The 21,201-nt window shown below is 38.9% G+C and overlaps 1 protein-coding gene across 1 annotated transcript in view; it reads right to left on the bottom strand.

Moving 5' to 3' along the window:
• Window positions 1-21,201, bottom strand: part of prdm6 (PR domain containing 6) — a 183,434-nt gene that overhangs the window by 24,911 nt on the left and 137,322 nt on the right. Inside the window, exon 4 of the mRNA XM_048593577.1 lies at window positions 14,212-14,388. Within this exon, the coding sequence (XP_048449534.1) occupies window positions 14,212-14,388 (177 nt within the window). The remainder of the gene's footprint in view (window positions 1-14,211; window positions 14,389-21,201) is intronic.

The following is a 21,201-nucleotide window of genomic DNA, read 5'->3' on the forward strand; positions in this document are numbered from 1 at the left end:
CTCTGCCTCTGGCAGAACAATACTTTGGGCAAAATAAAAAAATTTTAGACAGCACCTTCCAAACCCACGACCACTTCAATGTAAAAGGACAAGGGTAGCAGATAGATGGGACCACCACTATCTGCAAGTTCCCCTCCAAGCCACTCACCATCCTGACTTGGAAATATATTGCTGTTGCTTCACTGTCACTGGTCAAAATCCTCAATTTCCCACCCTAAGTGTATTGTGGGTCAACCTACAGTGCATGGACTGCAGTGGTTCAAGAAAGTAGTTCTCCACCACTTTCTCAAGGGCAATTAGGGACAGACAATAAATGCTGGCCAGCCAGCACTGCCCATGTCCTATAAGTGAATACACTGCACACGTTAATTTTCAAAACACTTCCCCATTCCCTGGAAAGGGTGCTCATAAAATTCACCCCAAGAAACCTATGTGTTAATGATGTGAGAAGAGGTATTGAAGAGGGTGATAACGAGGGATAATCAGTACAAATAGGCCTCTTGTCATTCTAGCATGAATCTCATCTTACGTCCAGCACTTGGTTGGAAAATGTGATGTTATTTATTTGGGTAGATCTTTTGCGGGACATCTCACTCTATTTTCCCAAACTTTGTCACTGTAGTGAACATCGTTCTGGGGCTGGGAAAATTAGATCTGTTCTGTATAATGTATCATTGAGCAATGTATGACACTGAAATTCATAAATGACAATGTCAGGCAAATAGCGTCACAGAGATGTACAGCATGGAAACAGATCCTTTGGTCCAACTTGTTCAGGCCAACGAGATATTCTAAATTAATCTAGTCCCATTTGCCAGAATTTGGCCCATATCCCTCTAAAACCTTCCTATTCATATACCCATCTAGATGCCTTTTAAATGTTGGAATTATACCAGCCTCTGGCAGCTCATTCCATACACGCACTGTCTCTGAATGAAAAAGTTGTCCCTTAGGTCCCTTTTAAATCTTTCCCCTCTCACCTTAAACCTATGGCATCTAGTTTTGGACTCCCCTACCCTAGAGAAAGAGGCCTTAGATATTCACCCTATCCATGTCCCTCATAATATTATAAACCTCTGTAAAGGTCACCCCTCAGCCTCTGACACTCCAGGGAAAATAGCCTCAGCCTATTCAGCCTCTCCCTACAGCACAAACCCTCCAAACTTGGCAACATCCTTGTAAATCTTTTCTGAACGCTTTCAAGTTTCACAACATACTTCCTATAGCAGGGAGACCAGAATTGAATACAGTATTCCAAAGGTGTCCTAACCATTGTCCTGTAAAGCTGAAACATGATATCCCAATATAGGCAATAAAGGCAAGAATACTAAATGCCTTCTTCACTATCTTATCTACCTGTGACTCTACTTTAAAGGAACTATGAACCTGCACTCCACGGTGTCTTTGTTCAGCAACTCTCTGGGACCTTACTATTAAGTGTATAAGTCCTGCTCTGATTTGCCTTTCCAAAATGCTGCAATTCACATTTATCTAAATTAAATGCCATCTGCCACTTCTTGGCCCATTGGCCCATCTGATCAAGATCACGTTGTATTCTGAGGTAACCATCTTTGCTGTCCACTATACCACCAATTCTGGTGTCATCTGCAAACTTACTAACCACATCTCCTATGTTCACACGAAAATCATTTATATAAATGACAAAAAGCAGTGGACACAGCACTGATCCTGTGGCACACCGCTGGTCACAGGCCTCCAGTCTGAAAAGCAACCCTCCACCACCATTCTCTGTCTTCTACCTTCGAGCCGGTTCTGTATCCAAATGGCTAGTTCTCTCTGTATTCCATGTGATCTAACATTGCTAACCAGGCTACCATGAGGAAACTTGTTGAACGCCCTCATCAATTCTTTTTGTTACATCTTCAAAAACCTCAATCAAGTTAGTGAGACATGATTTCCCACACACAAAGCCATGCTGACTATCCCTAATCAGAACTTGCCTTTCAAAATACATGCAAATCCTATCCTCCACCAACTTGCCCACCATCAATGCCAGGCTCACTGGTCTATAGTTCTCTGGTTTTTCCTTACTACCTTTCTTAAATAGTGGCACAACATTGGCCAATCTCCAGTCTTCAGGCACCTCACCTGTGGCTATCGATGATGCAAATATCTCAACAAGGGGCCCAGCAATCACTTCGCTGGATTCCCACAAAATATTAGAGTACTGATCACGTTCTAGGGTTTTACTCCCCTTATGAGTTTTAAGATGTCCAACACCTCCTCCCCTATAATATGGACATTTTTCAAGATGTCACTATTTATTTCCCCACATTCTCTATCTTCCAAGTCCTTCTCCACAATGCAAAATATGATGCAAAGTATTCGTTTAATATCTCTTCCATCTCCTGCAGTTCAGCACATTGGCAGTCTTGCTGATCTTTAAGAGGCCCTATTACCTTCCTAGTTACCCCTTTGTCCTTAATGTATTTGTAGAATCTCTTTGGATTCTTCTTAACCCTATGTGCTAAAGCTATCTCATGTCCTCTCTTTTGCCCTCCTGATTTCCCTCTTAAGTATTGGCGATGTAAAGGTCAGTTCGGCCTTCCCCACTGCCCCCCGGCCTCATCCCATGTCCAAACCACCTCTCATTCCCGCCTCCTTGACCTGACACAACTTGTCCATCTTCTCTCTCACCTATCCACTCTCCCACCTCACTGACCAATCCTCACCACTCCCTACCTGCACTCACCTATCATCATCCCACCTACCTTCCCCAGTCCCACCCCTCCTCTCTCTATTTATTTCAGAGCTCCCTTCCCCCTCCCCATTTCTGAAGAAGGGTCCCAACCCAAAACATCAACTTTCCTGCTCCTCTGATGCTGCCTGGCCTGCTGTGTTCCTCCAGCTCCACACTGTTTTATCTCTGACTCCAGCATCAGCAGTTCTTACTATCTCACTCTGCTAAAGGCCATGTTTGCAACTTAATCTACAGACCCAGAAAATAGCATAGTCTTACTGCTCTAAAAACACTGCTCCAGGCTAATTTAATACCTATGTTTTTATATTTTTAAAGTTTAATCAAAAGGTAGGGGCAGCATGGTGATTCAGTGGTTAGCAGTGCTGCCTCACAGCGCCAGGGATCCGGATTCAATTCCAGCCTCGAGCAACTGTCTATGTGGAGTTTGTACATTCACCCCGCGTCTCCCTGGATTTCCTTCGGGTGCTCCGGTTTCCTTCCACAGTACAAAGATGAGCAGGTTGGGTGGATTGGCCATGCTAAATTGATCCATAGTGTCCAGGGATGTATAGGTTAGGTAGCTTAGCCATGGGAAATGTAGAGTTACATAGTAGGGGGTGAGTTAATGTGGACTTGGTGGGTAAATTGCCTGTTACCACACTATGTGGGTTGTATGATCTCAATAAAAATGCATTATAAAAAAAGGACCCACTCTACCTACTACTGTAGATTTTTTTTAAAAAAAGTAAGGTTTCACTTTAAAAACTAGCCACTTAGCTGCTCCCCTGCTGTGAGCTCCCCCACACAGGTTTCTCCAAGGTCAGCTGTGAATTTCGCAGTTTGTAAATTTCTCTTAGATGAATTCTGATGTACAAAGGTATTTGAAACTAAACAGCAAAGGCAGTTTACTTTTGGGTCAGACAGCTGTGCAAGTTTACTGCTCCATTTGAATCACTTCCCATGTGGTCATTACCTTTGTCTCTCGTACTCGTTTTTTAAAGTGCCATTGTTTTGCTTTTTGTTCCCCCAGAGTTTCAAAACAATGCAACAGCTTATAAAACAGTAATTACTGCTCCCAGAATTTGAGGAACTCAGCTCCAACACTAAAAATACCTCAAAAAAAAGGAGCAGCTCTTACAGCCACAAGTTTTTCAATCTTGGATTGTCCAGAATCCTTTATACACATCTCAATGATTGGCTGATTGAATCAAATAGTATGATCCTAGGTTGGTTACAACAGGCAGAGTCCAGATGATACTTAACAGGTGCATGCTTACAAAACTCAATGCAAAATGTCTGCAATAAGATGTGTTTCTGTGATTGGGCAGCTCTTGCTAAACAATCGTAGGTGTGCTAGTGGTTACTTTAGGAATCAATTTATGATAATCAGTGAAGCTCATCATGTAACTCACTCATGCTTGCTAGAAGCATTGTGCATTCATACATGGGCACCTCTTCTCCTTAAACAAAAGGGAACATTTTCAAGCGTAGTGTGTGTTTGAATTATGCAGGAGCTTGGGGAGTTTATTGTTCACTTTCACTTTCTCCACGGCCACTCCTCTGCCAATCAATGTTAATTTGCTAATCAATGAGTACTCTTTTCTCTTAAAATGGTTGTAATTGTTTTAAATTGACATTCTTGCATTTATCTTGATGAGCACAAGACAGAAAGTTTCAGCAACTCGTCTCTCTTTTCAGTAATATTCAGGTTCTTTATTGCCAGGTTTGAACTGGTTTGAAGATTATTTTGGAAAGGGTGAATTCGAAAAAAAAAAATCATCTCACTTTTAAGAATCATGGAATGGAATTCCTATAGCAGGCCATTCGACCCCATCAAGTCCACGATGGCCATCCAATCCAGACCCACACCCCTATCCTATCCCTGTAACCCTGCATTTTCCATGGCTAATCCACCAGCCTGCACATCCCTGAACACTATGGGCAATTTAGTATGGCCAATCCACCTAACCTACACACCTTTGCACTATGGGAAGAAACCAGAGCACCTGGAGGAAACCCACGCAGACACTGGGAGAATGTGCAAATTCCACATAGACCTGAGGGTGGAATCAAACGCAGGTCCCTGGTGCTGTGAGTGAGCAATGCTAACCTCTGAACCATCATGCCACACCTAAGATGTGTACATGTAACTTAGGTTGCTATGGAAATGGAAATTAGCTCAAGTTAAAGTAAATTTATCAGTTACAGTTGGAGATCTGCATTTGAGAGTAGGATACAGTTACAAATATCCTGGTAAATAAGTAAGAATTGTTCTCTAGAATAGGAAAGGGACTGTGAAACTATGGGTATAAGGCAGAGAAGGCAGAAATTCTTGGCACAGCTGGTGAGGGAGACCGAAGTAAGTTTTCTTGGAGCTGAATAGTGATCATTGGAAGAACATGCCAGTCTATGGAAACTGGATATGATGTGACTGATGTCAATGTATTTTTATTGTTGATTATTAAAAGGGAAACTTACCTTTTTTATTTGTAATATCCTTTATGTGTCAATTAATGTTTGCTAGATGAACATAAACGATCCCATACCACTGCTTGGAGATGAGCAGGGACATTATCTGATAATTATTGCCATCCAGATTTAAACTTTGTCATCTACATTAGAGCAGAGACCATATTTCTAAAGCATTCGACTATAAAGTAGTATGATATTCGAGAACTATATAAATGCAAGTCTTGCCAATTTAGGTTGAACTTTGTGAGTTGCTCCTAGAGCCCTTCTTAATCCTGAGCTCCAGCTTAGGTTTATATTGGGGGCCAATTTTCATTCATGAGACAACTACTCGATCTATTTAATGTTCCCTTTTCATGAAGCTTCCTCATTTACTCACTTAGGATGGCTAAACTGAGCTCATGGTAAAATTTATGTGGCTCTGCTTTAATAGCTCAACTGGTAGACCAAAGGGTTGTAGTGTGTCACAAAATCAGTATCCTTAGAGGGCTTTTATGGTACAGTGTAGTATTCCTCCTCTGAATAAGGAGGCCCCAGATTGAAGTTGCACCTGATCCAGAGGTATGTAATGACATATCTCAATGGGTTCATTAAAAAATATTTACAATGGTCTCCTAAACAGGCAGAAAATCAAATAAAGACCATTAAACACCTATTCTCGTTTGAAAACCTTATACATTATGTAGCTGGAACATTTCTGCCATTTTAGCATTAGGCAAAAGATGTTGTTTGGGTCAAGAGGGGATCTGGTAAAAGGGATTCCCAACTGATTTCCTGGACCTTGTCCATCAGCTAAAACACTTCATTTTTTCGGAATGTAAGTGCTAGCTCTTCACTATAATGAGCAAATACAGCAAAACATATCCACAGATTCCTACTACTCGTCTCTACATTAGAAATCCCACTGTGTTTAACAATTGATCATTGAGTATTGTCAGTACATAAGTAATTAAAGTTGTCTATAATCAATCACACCAGCAGTTCTTAATCTTACAGGAGAGTCAAAATAATAATTTATTTCACCTGCTCACAGAGCCTCAGATACTGTACATAATTTGTCCGTCAAATTCCATTACATGTGAAGTCAATACATGGTCAGAATTGTGAAGACAATGAATTCTTTTTTAAAATTCATTTCATGGGATGAGGGCATTGCTGGCTGCGCCAACATCTATTGCCCAGCCCTATTTGCCCTGATGGCAGTTAAGAGCCAACCACATTGCTTTGGGTCTGGAGTCACATGTAGGCCAGACCAGGTAAGGACAGCAGTTCCCTTACCTAAAGGACATTAGTGAACCAGATGGGTTTTTCTGACAATTGACGATGGTTTCATGGTCATCATTTGACTCTTAATTCCAGATTTTTATTGACTTCCTATTCCACCATTAGCCGTGGTGGGATTTGAACCTGGATCCCCATATGTCACCTGGGCCTCTGGAATAACAATTCGACTAGGCCATTGCCTTCTCGAAATCTAAGCCTTACTTCCTACTTTTCTTGTTTCTTTTTGTGTTTTGCACCTATGTCAAACATGCAAGAAAACACAAATTCTCATTTAAAACAAAATCACTTATGAAATGCAATCTTGAGAAGCTGATATCATGTTAATTAACTGCAGGCTAATTTTATTCACTGGTGCTCATTAAGAATTAAAAAGAAAACTTCAAGCTATGGAACCATAGAATCTAACAAAATAGAAAGAGATCATCATTTCACTGAATATCTTCACCTGGCCTGTAACAGCCAACCTAACCTCCTGGTCACCACCCATTTCCCCTTCCCACCCCATTCCCCCACTGACAGATCTGTCCTTGGCCTGCTCCAGTGTCGCAGCAACTTGCAAGGCAAATTTGAAGAATCTTCTGCCTGGGCACCCTACAGCCCAGAGGACTCAATACTGAGTTCTCCAATTTCAAATAACATTCCCACCCTTCTCCCGGCTCCCCTTCCAGCCCCACCTCCTCCCTTCCATTCCACCCTCTGACCCTCCCTTCCAAACATCAACTGGATCCATCCCTCCCGTCGACCAACCAGGTCATACCTACTACCAGTGTCCACCTATCACCACCATTCTGCCTCTACCATCCCACCTCCCTTTATCTGCAGCTCTCCCTACCCCCACATCCAGCCCTGAAGAAGGGTAATACTCAAAATGTTGACGGCTCCTTTCCTCCAGGTGCTGCCTGGCTTGCTGTGTTCTTCCAGCCTCCTGTTTGTCTACAGTCAATCGGTCTTGCCTGCGTCACTCTTTGAAAGAGGTTTTTGATTGGTCCACATAATCTTTTCCCCATAACTCAAGAACTTATTCAATTCCCTTTCAAAGTTATGATTGAATTTGATTCCACTACCATTTCAGAAAGTGCATTATAAGTAAAGAAAAGAAAACTCCAAATCTCAGCACTCTTTTGAAAACTAGCTTAAATGATTGAGCTAAAATTTGTCAAGAAGACTCCTTCATCCATATGCCTTGTACTAACCATTTCTTGTGTATACACTCTGGGACTAAATAACACTTAATGGCATGAGTTCACATCCCCATCCTGACTCCTTTCCTAGCTCACTAGTGCCGTTTAATCACCAAAAAATCAGGTATGGTGTTATCTATGTTGCCTGAATTCTACTCTTGATTCTTAAGTTTAATGTCATATAATTCATCCTATAATTATGTATTATTCAACATCTTACATATTCGTGGACTTTTTATTTGTTCTCAGTTAGTGGATAGTATTGAAAATGGAAAGAAAAATGCAATTGATCTGTCTTTAACTCCTCTATTTCCCTTCTAAATCTATTTACTTGGTACTTTTGTTGCAAGAATCCAACCACACAATCCCACCCAAAAACTGCCCTGGCTACTGCCCCTACTTGGTTCAGTCTGGCACTGGCTTTCTTATATTAGCCTTTTCTCCCTCAATCACTCCTCACGTCCCTTCACTCCCAACTCTCTTTTACAAACTAGCTTTAATAGCAACACTGACAAAAGTGTCTCATCAGCAAATGCAGAAGGAAATGCATTCTGCTAAGGGTTCCTAATATGCAATGAGGCGTCAGGAATCATACATTGACAGCACGACAAGCATAGCTCCAGCCCACTTCTCTCTCACCATTCTTTGATCCACATTTTAAACTCACAAACTTTACTTAATCAATATCAAAACATGCTTGTGGCTCAGGTAGTAAGCCAGAAAATAGCACCTTTTTTTTCCTTTATTCATTCATGGGATGAGGGCATTGTTGGCTAGGCAGCATTTATTGCCCATCCCTAATTGTCCAGAGGGCAGTTAAGAGCCAACCACATTGCTGCAGGTCTGGAGTCACATGTAGGCCAGACCAGGTGAGGATGGCAGTTTCCTTCCCTAAAGGACATTAGTGAACCAGATGAGTTTTTCCAACAATCAGCAATAGATTCACGGTCATCAGTAGATTCTTAATTCCAGATATTTATTGAATTCAAATTCCACCATCTGCCATGGCAGGATTCGAATCCAGGTCCCCAGAATGTTATCTGGGTCTCTGGATTAACAGTCCAGCGATAATACTACTAGGCCATCGCCTCCCCTTGAAAGTTATTGTTTTCAGTTTAACCCCTAACTACTTCTACTCCCTCAGTAGAACCTTATTTCTGGTCCGATCTATTTTGTTGGTAACCATTCAGCCAAGTCAGACCACTTGCCAAGTCAGAGGCCTTCTCCTAAGAGATGTGATCATCTCCTGGGACAAAGAGTCCAGTTAATCCCTGATGTGTCATTGTCCACAGCTTAGTTGTCTGCTCAATGACCCTGAGCTGAGGCTCTTGGAGTTGCAGACAGACATGTTTGTCCTTGTGTCCAGAAGGTACCATGTTTTATTATTGAAACACATTACCTATTCCACAATCCTTAACGTGTCTTAGTTCATTAATTATCGCATTTTATCAATTATTATTCTTCTTCAAGTTTGTCTGGAAGTCTCTAGCTTCTAATCTGATCAATCTTAACTACTCAATCTTGTTCTTCTCAATCTACAGCTTTTCTGTGATGTTATTGTTCACTATTTCTTTCAAATCACTGTCCTGAGATCCTCCTCTCACTGTCTCTTCTCGATGCTGTTGATTCCTGTCTCAGGGACCCCGTCTTAACCACTTCTCTAGGCGCCCACCTACCTGTCTGGAGTCCTTTCACCTACTCCACCAAATGTTTCTGATTTCTGTATCATATGGATGATAATAGAATAGTGTAGATTAGATGGGCTTCAGATTGGTTTCACAGGTCGGCGCAACATCGAGGGCCGAAGGGCCTGTACTGCGCTGTAATGTTCTATGTTCTATGTACCTGGGACCTCCTCTTCCCTACTCTTGTTTACTAGAGCTTCAATAAATATTTGGATTTCATTCTTAGCAATAGGAGGTCTTATATAGTCATAGAGTATTAGAGATGTACAGCACGGAAACAGGCCCTTCAGTCCAACCAGATATCCTAAATTAATCTAGTCCCATTTGCCAGCATTTGGTCCATATCCCCCAAACCCTTCCTATTCATATACTCATTCAGATGCCTTTTAAAAGTTGTAATTGTACCAGCCTCAAACATTTCCTCCAGCAGCTCATTCCACACACGCACTGCCCTCTATGTGAAAAAGTTGCCCCTTAGATGCCTTTTAAATCTTGCCCCTTTCACCTTATACCTATGCCATCTGGTTTTGATCTCCTCCACCCCGGGGAAGAGACCTTGTCTGTTTACCATATCCATGCCCCTCATGATTTTGTAAACTTCTAATAAGGTTACCCTTCAGCCTCCAAAGCTCCAGGAAAAATAGCCCCAGCCTCTCCCTGTGACATAATTCCTCCAACCCTGGCAACATCATTGTAAATCTTTTCTGAACCTTTTCAAGTTTCACAACACCCTTCCTATAGCAGGGAGACCAGAACTGAATGCAGTATTCCAAAAGTGGGCTAACCAATGTCCTGTACAGCCACAACATGACCCTCCAGCTCCTACATAATCCATCTAAAGAAGTACTGTTTGAATAAACACTTTCCTGAATTCCATTTCTTTTTATGTAACATGCTCAATTTAGTTTTCTTAAAATCACAATTTAACAAAATTTCTGTAGTGACAATATGTGTCTACTTGACTAATCCTATCAAATTTCGCCCATCAAGCATTTATGAGTCCCTTTACACAGCATCTGCAGCCTTTAAGAGAAGTAATTTTTCTGGGAATTATCAACGGATAATTAAGCAGGTTACTTAAAAGTTGTCAAGCTTCATTTATTTTAATATATATATACCTCATAAAATCCCCACAGTGTGGAAGGAGCCATTTGGCCCATCAAGTCTGCATCAACCCTCCGAACAGCATTCCACCCAGACTCAAGCCCCCACCCTATACCTGTAACTCTACATTTACCATGGCCAATCCACCAAGCCTGCACGTCCATATACACTATGGGGTAATTACCTATAGCTAATCCACATAACCTGCACATCTTTGGACTGTGGGAGGAAACCACTGCACCCAGAGGAAACCTATGTATCACAGGGAGAATGTGCAAACTCCATTCAGACAATCACCCAAGGCTGGAATCAACTCCGGTTCTCTGAAGCAAACTGCCACCGTATATTTAATTTTCAGAAGAATTACAATATTTTGATGCATTCCAAAAATTAGCAATAAAATTTATTAACAGTTTAGGGAACATCATCACCGGCTTTGCCACAATAAGTCCCCTATTGCATCATAACACTTTTCAATGGATGACAGGAATAAGGTGTTGAAAAAAGCACCAACAAGGTCATCGTAAGTAACGCCTTCAGATTAAAAGAAATCTATTTTCCATTCTGACCCTGAAACCTCTTCAATTAATTATAAAAATCTATTTACACAGTAACTTGGTTAAAATCAATCAGATTGTTGAAGTGTTTCCATGAATCTTCCTAAGGTTTACAGTGTACCAGAGGCAGCTGTCTGCAGTACATCGGTACTTGGAACAGCTTAAAATGTAATAAGAACAAAAAAAGGTTGTAAAATCTCAGGTCAGGCAGCATCTGTAGATCAAAACTGAAACAACGTATCGGGTCACTGAGCTTTCAGTAGAACGGTTCTTATTTTAGATTTCCAGCATCTGCAGTATTTAGTTTTTGTACAAATTAGAATGTGTTAGTGAATTTGCATAAAAGTTTATTTTTTGGACTTTGTTCCTCTAGCATATTTAACGCTGGAAACACATCGGCAACAACTTTGGAATGAACTTACCTGTGCTGATTCCAACAACTACTTTGAGACACTGTATGATTTACCACCTCAGTGTGACAATAAACAGAGTAAATATTCCCAGCTGGCACTGAAGTGGCAGGGCTTAGTTCCAGTAAATTTTATACTGGACCAACTTTGCCAACTTTTACAAAGTCAAGCTAATGAATTATGCTCAACCAATTCCAAGATGAATTACTTCTCCTGAAAAACTGCAGATGCCCTATAAACAGTCTGCTTGATTGGCAAAGGGCTGGTTAAAGATACGAACGCTGCTTTTCTGTTACTGAAAGGCCTGGGCCAGCATTTATAGGCCATCAACAATTGTCTCTTGAGCTGAAAGGTCTTGTAGGGCCATTTCAGAGTGCAATTATGAGTCAACCACATTACTATCACATGTAGGTTAGATCAAGCCCTCCTCAAAGGACATTATACCAGGTGAAAGGGTTTATAATTTAACACCACAGCATGTTTTCTTTCACCTCACTAAACCCTGACTAAGACTCCAAGTTGAAGATTCATGAAATACATCGTTCTAAAGTTCATCTAAACTTTCAACACTCAACACAACTTCACTGCTTGTTACACAGGGCAGCATGCAGCAGAAAGAAAGAAACCCAAACAGAGAATGAACCCCAGTTTTGGGCCTTTAAGATAGTTTGAATAGGCCGTGCTTAGCAACTTCAAATACGAGAAGGTTGAAGACAATGATGAAGCCAGGAGCCTCTTCAATTCTCAGGATTAGTGTCCTCCTTTACATTTTATTCTTCCAACTCCCTGATTTATCCGCCAGGCAGTCAACTATTCAATCATTTGCATTCTTTGAGCACTCCAGCACATGGTCCTCATTATTAGTTAATTGCTGTTGAAAGGGCAGATATGCTTTCAGACAGCATTTCAACATATGTTCCTCTTTTGTGAAACATAACCAAAAGGATCAGGCCATTGAACCTAACAACCACATACATTCCTTGCCTGTACTGAATGCAATTTGACTGTTTTTTATTTCATTCAATTGAGATGTTAACTAGGCCCTGCTTGCTTTTATAAGTGCACATTAAAAAATCTATTGGCACGATTTCTATGAAGTTATCTCCAGTATTCTGGTCAATAATTATCTCTCAATCAACATCACAAAAAAAAACATCTTTGCTGCTTGCTTTTCCCATTGAGCAGTCCATGTATACAAGAATATCTTCAGGTGAAGATGCCATGATTGTTCTTTGGGAAACTTGAATTCACTCAATGTTTTTACTTCAAGATGACTGGATGTTGATGGAGTGGAAATGGTACCACTTTTGCTGGGTCCCATTTGCAGCTTGGAATGAGTATGAGGGACATTTAAAGGTGGTCTGGACATCAGCTTGGAGCCGATATCAAGACTCTGTCTGTGCCAGCCTGGTGAAGTACAGCCTGGGAGATGATCTTCCTTCAACATCCCTAAATACGTATGTCTGTGTCTATAGGCACAGCTATGTAGATAAGGGTGTCTTTGATGATTCTAACATTCAGTCCTCTTTATCTCCCTTCAAATAACACAAAAAAGAGTGAAGCCCATTGCATTTCCTACGTACAAAAGTGTACTTGTCACAATCGTAAATTCTGCTGGCAATAATTTGGACTAAAGCCTAGAAAAATACACAAAATTCCAACTGTCACAAACCCAAAGTTCAAGTCAACATTCCACAAAAGTTATTTCCTATTTAAGCAGCTCAATTTCTCAGGCCAATGCTAAGTTTGAACTTAATTGCTTACTTTACACCTAAGGACACAATTATCAGGAAATTGTGCTTGTGTTGACTATAGTGTTGAAATGAAGTTTTCACCCATTTTTAATGACTGTACTATTGCCTAACCGAAACCATTGACCAGATAATGATGTATGTAATGTCAGTCAAAAACAATTTCTGTTTGGATTGCCAGTCTTCAATTGTCAATTCTTTGTCGGCATCAATACCCATGCAGAGTACAAAATTCACACTAGTATATGTCTGTTTGAAAGGCCATGGGAAAATTAATGTTTCATGACAAAATTTATATTGAGATCCTCTGGACAGAGCACAAATTTTCAAGTGAATCATATCAATTATGTGCCCTGACTGAGTGTCCAAATGATCACTAAATTCTCTTAATCACATATTCATATGTTTGTATGTATCTCAGTTGGGAAATGAATACTTCTAACCAGGGAAGAAAAATTTATGCAATGTTAAAAATAGCTGATACTAAGGTGTTGCAGCATAGAACATTGCCCTCCTAGAGAGAAGTCATTTTTAAAGGACTCAAATTCTTCGATTGCTCAGACGTAAGACTTTTTAACATATGCGGTTCTTTGACTGTGATGCCAATTTTTGACTATAGTTGCCTATCAGTGTGAATTATTTTGAGTTTGCTGCAATGCTAAAGTTCTATTTTCAGCTCCCCAGCACTTGCCTATACATTTCCAATCTGAACAACAATCTGACCCTCTTTGTTTTGAATAATGAAATATTATTGAAGAGAAAATATGATGCCTCTATTTCCAAAACGTATGTGACGAGTTCATCTAATGAAATAGGCCTTGAACCTAGTCCCAAATCTATAGGGACATTGCCCTTCTTGTTAGGGAATTCAGATCTGCACTCACTACCATCAAGGAACCTCCATTAGTCATCAACAACAAAGCAAAACACCTTATCTTAATTGGATTTCAGATTAAAATAAAATAAAAATACAGTACAGAAAAAGTTGCAATGATTACAGAGAAAGCATTGTTAAGCCACAAAAAAGGTCTCAAGTAGGTAACTACTGTACCTTGTTAAGGTTACTTACTTAAATGGTTTTTCCCCTGTATGTGTTCGAATGTGATTGTTCAATGTTGTAGCTCCAGCAAAGGCACGTCCACAGTACCCACATTTAAAAGGTCTGTCACTGGAGTGGGTTACAACATGATTCCTTAACTCTGAAGGCTGGGAAAATGACTGAGAGCAGTGTCCACATTGGTAAGGCCTAAAAAACAACCAAATATACAGTCTATTATTTACTAAGTTAAACATATTTTCTTGTACTAAATTAGAAATATGTTTTCATTTATAAACCTTTCATTGTTGTTTAATATTGAATTGTTTTCACACATTCATATACTGCTTATTTGCTGTTCTCATATCTATAATATGGATCTCTATTCTATGACTGGATAACTACCTGAAGTCTCATGCAACTCTACAGAATCAATATTACAGGGTGATATTCATCTGTTTCATTCAGTTAACCAATTGCTGATATCGCTACTTGTCAAACCATGAGATTCAATCACAAGTGACATACGGATAACTTTGAACTCTGCACCAACATTAATGGGAAAACAGTGAATCACTTATTATAAAGAGTAACATTTTCCAAGTAATCTAATAGTGCAAACATTGAGCATTGTTGTATGTTACTTCAGTTAGTTATAGGATGCAAGTTCAAATTTCCTTCACTAAAACTTCCATCTTAAATTTTTTTGGGAAATAGAGACGAGCCTCCTCCCCATGAGGCTACAATGAGACTCCTCACCCAGTTATACATTCAGCTCTCACATCCAGCTGTCTCTGCCTGGCTCACAGCAACATCAATAAGGGCTCAAGATTGGATGGTCTAGCCTTCCTTTCACCTTAATTTTGATAGTTTTTTAGGACAATCTCATCACCACCATTACCATTCTTAACTGTGTCTAACATGTCAGACAACTTGTCTGATATCCATTGCTAAAGAAACAGAGATTTCCACCAACTAAACATTGGAAAACCTAAAGCTATAGTCTGCTTCATGATAGAAACTCCATTGCCAAACAACTAACTTCTGCCAAATATCTGAAAGTGAACTAGACAATTCACAAGTTCAGTATCACATTTAACCCTGAAATGAGCTTATGTTCATACATTCATGCCATTACTAAGTCACTTATTTCTACCACCATGTTAGCTGACTCTACCTTTGCCTCAGTCTATCAGTTGCTGAAATCCTTATGGTTACTTTGCTGACTACTCCAGACCTGACTACTCCAATTTTCTCCTGGCCAGCTGCCCAATTTCTATTCAGGTCATCCAAAACTCTGATGCTCATGTCTTAATTTGCACCAAGACCTATTCACCCATTTCCGTTATGCTCACTGACCTAAATTAGCATCCGACGCAGGAATGCCTCAGTTTTAAAATTCTCGTCCTTGTTTACAAATCTCTCCACTCTAACTCTGTAATCTCGTCCATCCCCACAACTGTCTGAGATATCTCCACTCTTCCAAATCTTCAATTTTAATTGCCCCACATTTGTTAGCTGTGCTTTCAGCTGCCAAGATCTTAAGGTCTGAAATTCCCTCCCTAAGCCTCTCCACCACGCTACCTGTCCTTCCTTTAAAACACTCCTTAAATTTGACCTTTGCCCAAACTTTTAGTCATTCGCCTTGATACCTACTGATGTGATTTGGTGGCGGATTTTGGTTGCTTTAACGGCATTTTATTTTGCTCAATGCACTTTTTAAATTCAAGACTTTGTTATTATTGATCTTTTGAACTTTTAATTCTTCACATTATTACTGGACTGCAAGCATACACTTAGAATAATCCATCTATATGAAACATACAGCAATTTTTTAAAGAAGTAATATAAACTTCACATCTGGGTTAGGTACATTCTACTGATGGAATGTTAGAGGTACCCCCAGTCAATTTACATGAATCAAGAGGGTATCATGATTAACTGTGGGATGTATTATGATTTTTTTTTATTTATTACATTCTATTGGATTGGCATTGTATATTACAGTGCAGCCTATAAATGTGTTTAAGATAATAAACCACCTCAAGTTGATAGAACATCAATGTAAATAGGCAGTATATACTTTGGAGGACAAGCTTTTGTCACTCTTATATAAACCTTGTGGGCCTAAACTACACTCAATATTTGCATAAAACTGATCATAATTTGGTAATGATCGAAACTGGCTGTGTCTTTCTGGGAGGTCCTTGATCTTCTGACAAAGAACGTAATGAAATGCAGTGTAACATTTGATTGATGGTTGAGCATAACCTTGGCATTTTAAAAATATAATGTTTGAATGTCTTGTCAAAAATACAGCTGCATTGCAAATTACATACTTTTGCTTAACACAGTGTTGCTTGTACGCTCTGTTAAATATGGATATAGCCAGCAGATGTGAGTCAGCATTGTGAGCTCATGCAGTTTTACATATACCTACAATCAATGATTTGGTTCCAAAGGATGTCAGGAATGTGTCTGCATAGTTGCTTGTCAGTCCATCTTGATGATGATAATGTTATCCAAAAATGTTATCTATATTATACATTGTAAATCTCCAACCATTGCAACACTTCATCATATTTCATTGCACGACATTGCCAGAGGGAGTAAAATGCATTATTGGTATAATTGTGCCAATTTCACATCATTATCACTATGTATTATAAAAGATACTTCAAGAATGTAATACATATGGGATTGGTCTGAAGAACCACACAAAGCAAAATAAAATGTTCAGCACGTAGCCATCCACCTTAATTTACTTTATCAAGGAGCCAGAGACTTTTACTGTATCATCGAAGTAGAGGATCCTCGTTATACATATAGGCATTTATAAACCATTTGCTAGAACATTAAATAAGAATTGTGGAGATGATGAGCCAGAAGAACTTTCATTTACTCATTTAATTGTCCCAAACATGAGGCTACACAGCTTAGCTGCCAAACGTGTTGAAATATTTTAAGTATATTGTTTTATCATATTTGTAATATATTTTCAACTATGTTCAATACTGGATGAATAACTGTGAATTTATCAGGAGAAGCACACACAAATGTAATGACTATAGTTTTTACCTGAGTGTCTGTTTGCCATGATATTACAATTGATAATTATGAAAAATAGCAAATCTGATTTGAAGAAAAGACAAGTAATGGAGTGTCAAAAATATTTAAACAACATCCACTTCAGTGAGTAAAAATCTAATTCAGCTAAATCTCATCCACATTTCAAAGCCATAAAATGTGATATTGACAAACTTTCAGACCATCTTTATCCCCTGTGGAATCTAAGGCATCCAGAAAACATTCATCTTCTGTATATATCTTAAAGGGATTATTTCATTGAATCTGAATTAAATTATATCAGTCTGTTTAAACTCAAACATTTAAATACATTTATATTTTATCCTTATTGATAATATAATAATTTTTAATTAAAGTTTCTTTGGATGTCCTCAATTTTCTGACTCTTCATAGTTCCAGAATAATCTGTGAATCTGACATTGGTTAGAAGTATAACCAATTCAGATTGGTGGTATATTCAGTGATGATACGATATTCACAACATTTTATCAAGAAATTAGAATTTTTCAGTTTTAAATTCCAAATTAACTTTTCCAATAAGATAATATTAAAACTCACTCCACACAAAGGAGAAACTAAAGAGGGAAATATTTCATTCATCTGCCTATGTTGTGTTTAAATTAATTCTTTATAGCAAATTAAAGAAACAATTTTTACACTGCAGATCAATATAACTGCACCAAAATAATTTATTTTTACAGTAAGTCATAAAAAAATTAGAGGTTTAATTGTTTTATGTTCACAGAAACAATCCCTTTAAGGCAATGAATGATTGGCAGCAATAATCTTCAATGTTATTGAGCAGTTATTTCCTTCTGACAGTTCTATTGGATTGATGATTGTGTATGCATTGAAAAAAAACAGTGCTAAGCAAAATTCACAATTCATTACCTGCTAGCAGTTAATTGGATTGAGATAGTGTATTGCACATTAGGGATGTACAAACAGGAGCAAGACATTTAGGCCCTTGTGTCTCTTTCTGTTTAATTAGAACATGGTTCACGTGTACCTCAACTCCATTTTCCTGCTTTTGCTCCATATCCCTTTATTCCCTTGCCTAACAAAAATCAACTGTTCTCAGATTTAAAGTTATAGTTACGTAGCATTTACAGTCATTGAGAGACATGTTCCAACTTTTCATTATAACTGCATGCCTAGAGCACTAAAGCCAAGCTGGCACTCATGTGCAGTACTCAGGGATTGCTGCACTGATGTCGGTACCATCTTTCAGATGTTATGTTAAACTGAGGCTTCAACTGTTCACTCAAGTAGATATAAAAGATCCCATGACACTATTTCAAAGAAAAACAGGGGTGTGATCCCCAAACAGTGGCCAATATTTGTCCCTCAATTAGCATCATAATGTGGCTCCTATGTTTCCTACCTACTACAGTGAATGCACTGCAAAAATACTTAATCGGCTCTAAGTTGCTTTGAGACATTAAATGATCGTGAAAGATACATAAACGCAAGTCCCTTCTAAGTTCTTTTCTTTGACAAGATGCATTCCTCATGAAATTACTAAATGTTCTAATTCTAATATTTCGTGTAATGTCTCTAGCTCCAGGTTCATCTGTACCAACTAAATTGCTTTTTGATTTTGAAAACCTGGAGAGAGATACCCTTAAACTTAAAGCGATGTAAACCACAAACATGCAACTATCCTTATAATTTAGCCATTGAATTGCCGGTGAATGTCGGCTTTACCACCTCTAAGACAAATATGTCTTTACTTAGTTTCATTATGCTGCAAACAATATCCCAGGTCAGATTCTGACCAAATCTCTGTACAACTGAAGCATGACGTCTTTTAGAATTCTAACTCCTTTAAGAAAAGGTCACATTGTTTTGATTATTTTTGCGCATTTGCTCAAATTATTAATGATTTCTGCACATGTACAAGTTAGATTTGATTCACTGGTACTAATATTCTATCTTGGATTTAAGGCTTTTGATTTCACACTTCCCACATTGAACTCCATCTGGCATACTCACTTCATCTGTTTATGTCCCTTTGTAATTTCCTGCTCCTACACAACATACTGTGCCTCTTAGCTTAGATATACAAGGTTCTATTCCTTCATCCAAGTCATTAATACACATTATGAAAAGCTGAGGCCCCAGCACAGAGCCCTGGAAAATATCACTTGTCATATTCTGCCAATCTGAGAATGTTCCATTTTTTCCCACTTTGTATCTCCTACGTCCTCAATCAATTACCAAACTATGTCACAAGGTTAACCCCAATTTCAGACACTTGCATTTTTACTAATTTTCTCCAACTCAAAATCTTATAAAATGTCTTTTAGAAATCCATTTCATTAACATCCATTGGTATTCCTCTATCCACCATGCAAGTGATTTCCTCAAGAAAATTTGACTAGACACAACCTCCCCTTCAAAACTCCATGCTCTCTTTGATCAATTCATACTTATCCAAAAGCTCAGTCATTCTAGCTCAACTGAAAGCTGAGAGAATTTTTTCGAAAAGATAAAAGCATAACTTCATTGTAATATGATAGAAATGAACTTGGGCTAAACTAATTTTGTAAATCATCTACACTATGTCACAAGCATAAAGGAGCAATGTTCCTTAATTGGTACTCTGGATTGATTAGTTTACAGCAATATGCTTAGCAACCTTCTTTTAAGAATACAGGAACACAGGAGTAGTACATTCATACTTTTAAGCCTGCTCAGCCATGCAATGAGAGAATAAGCTCACATGGAGCACTCAAACTGATTGTAAAAGCTTCTACAGGTATGGGAAGAGGACAAGATTAATGAAGACAAATATAATTCCCCAACAGTCAGAAACAGGGCAAGTTATAATGGGGATCAAAGAGATGGCGGACTAGTTTAATACAAATTTTGGTTCTGTCTTACGACCATATGAACAGTAAGTCACTCCGCCCTTTGAACCTGCTCTGCCATTCAATAAACTCATGGCCGATCTGATTTTAACTTCATCTCTTTTTCATCTCATATTCCCGATAATCTCCAAATTTGCAGACAACACAAAGCTGGGTGGGGAGGTGAATTGTGAGGAGGAGTCAGAAATGCTTTATTGTGATTTGAATGAATTAAGTGAGTGAGCAAATGCATGAAAGACGTAGTATAATGTAGATAAATGTAAGTTTCTCTTCATATGTCAGCCCTGCTATTAGATCATTTTGGATTGGATGGTCAGCCATGATGGTGTTGAAGGGCCAGATGGTCTCCTGCTGCTCCTATTTTCTATGTTTCTAATACGATCACAGCTGACTGAACACTTCACGCATTTTACTCACACTATCCCCATAACGGTTTACACCATTGATGATCAAATATTTATCAACTTCTATTTTAAATTTACTCGAAGATTCTATGACCCTCTTGGGCAGAGAATTCCAAAGATTCGCCACACTCTGAATAAAGAAATATCTCAAAAAATCTTTGTCCTAAATGACATCCTCCTTATTTTAAATTGTGCCCCCAATTCAGTCATACTGGGAACAAGTCTTTTAAAGCTTCATCACACTCTCTCTATGCCAATAGAGTCTTTCCTGATATATGGAGAACAAAACTGCACACAATACTCCAGGTGTGGTCTAGACGAGCTTCTATACAACTGAAGCAAAACTTCACTACTTCTATACTCAAAGCTTCTCTCAATGAAAGCTAATATGACACTATCTTCCCAATAACTTGCTGCACCTACATGTTAATCCTCATTAGCACACATTGCTGCTTAGCTTGAAATTTAGATACTCATGGTGGATATTTCATCAGTTGACCACTAGGGCACTGACACGTGTCACAGGTTCACTGGGTAGAATTTTGTGCTGCTCTTGGGAGTGTAAACGTTTTTGGGATGGGGAACTTAATTATGCACAAGGCCAAAAATCAGCTAGCAGAGAAAAAGTGAGATAACAAGGTGTAGGGCTGGACGAACAC

The sequence above is a fragment of the Rhincodon typus genome, chromosome 3 (assembly GCF_021869965.1).
Source record: "Rhincodon typus isolate 14 chromosome 3, sRhiTyp1.1, whole genome shotgun sequence".
Taxonomy (NCBI): Eukaryota; Metazoa; Chordata; class Chondrichthyes; order Orectolobiformes; family Rhincodontidae; genus Rhincodon; species Rhincodon typus.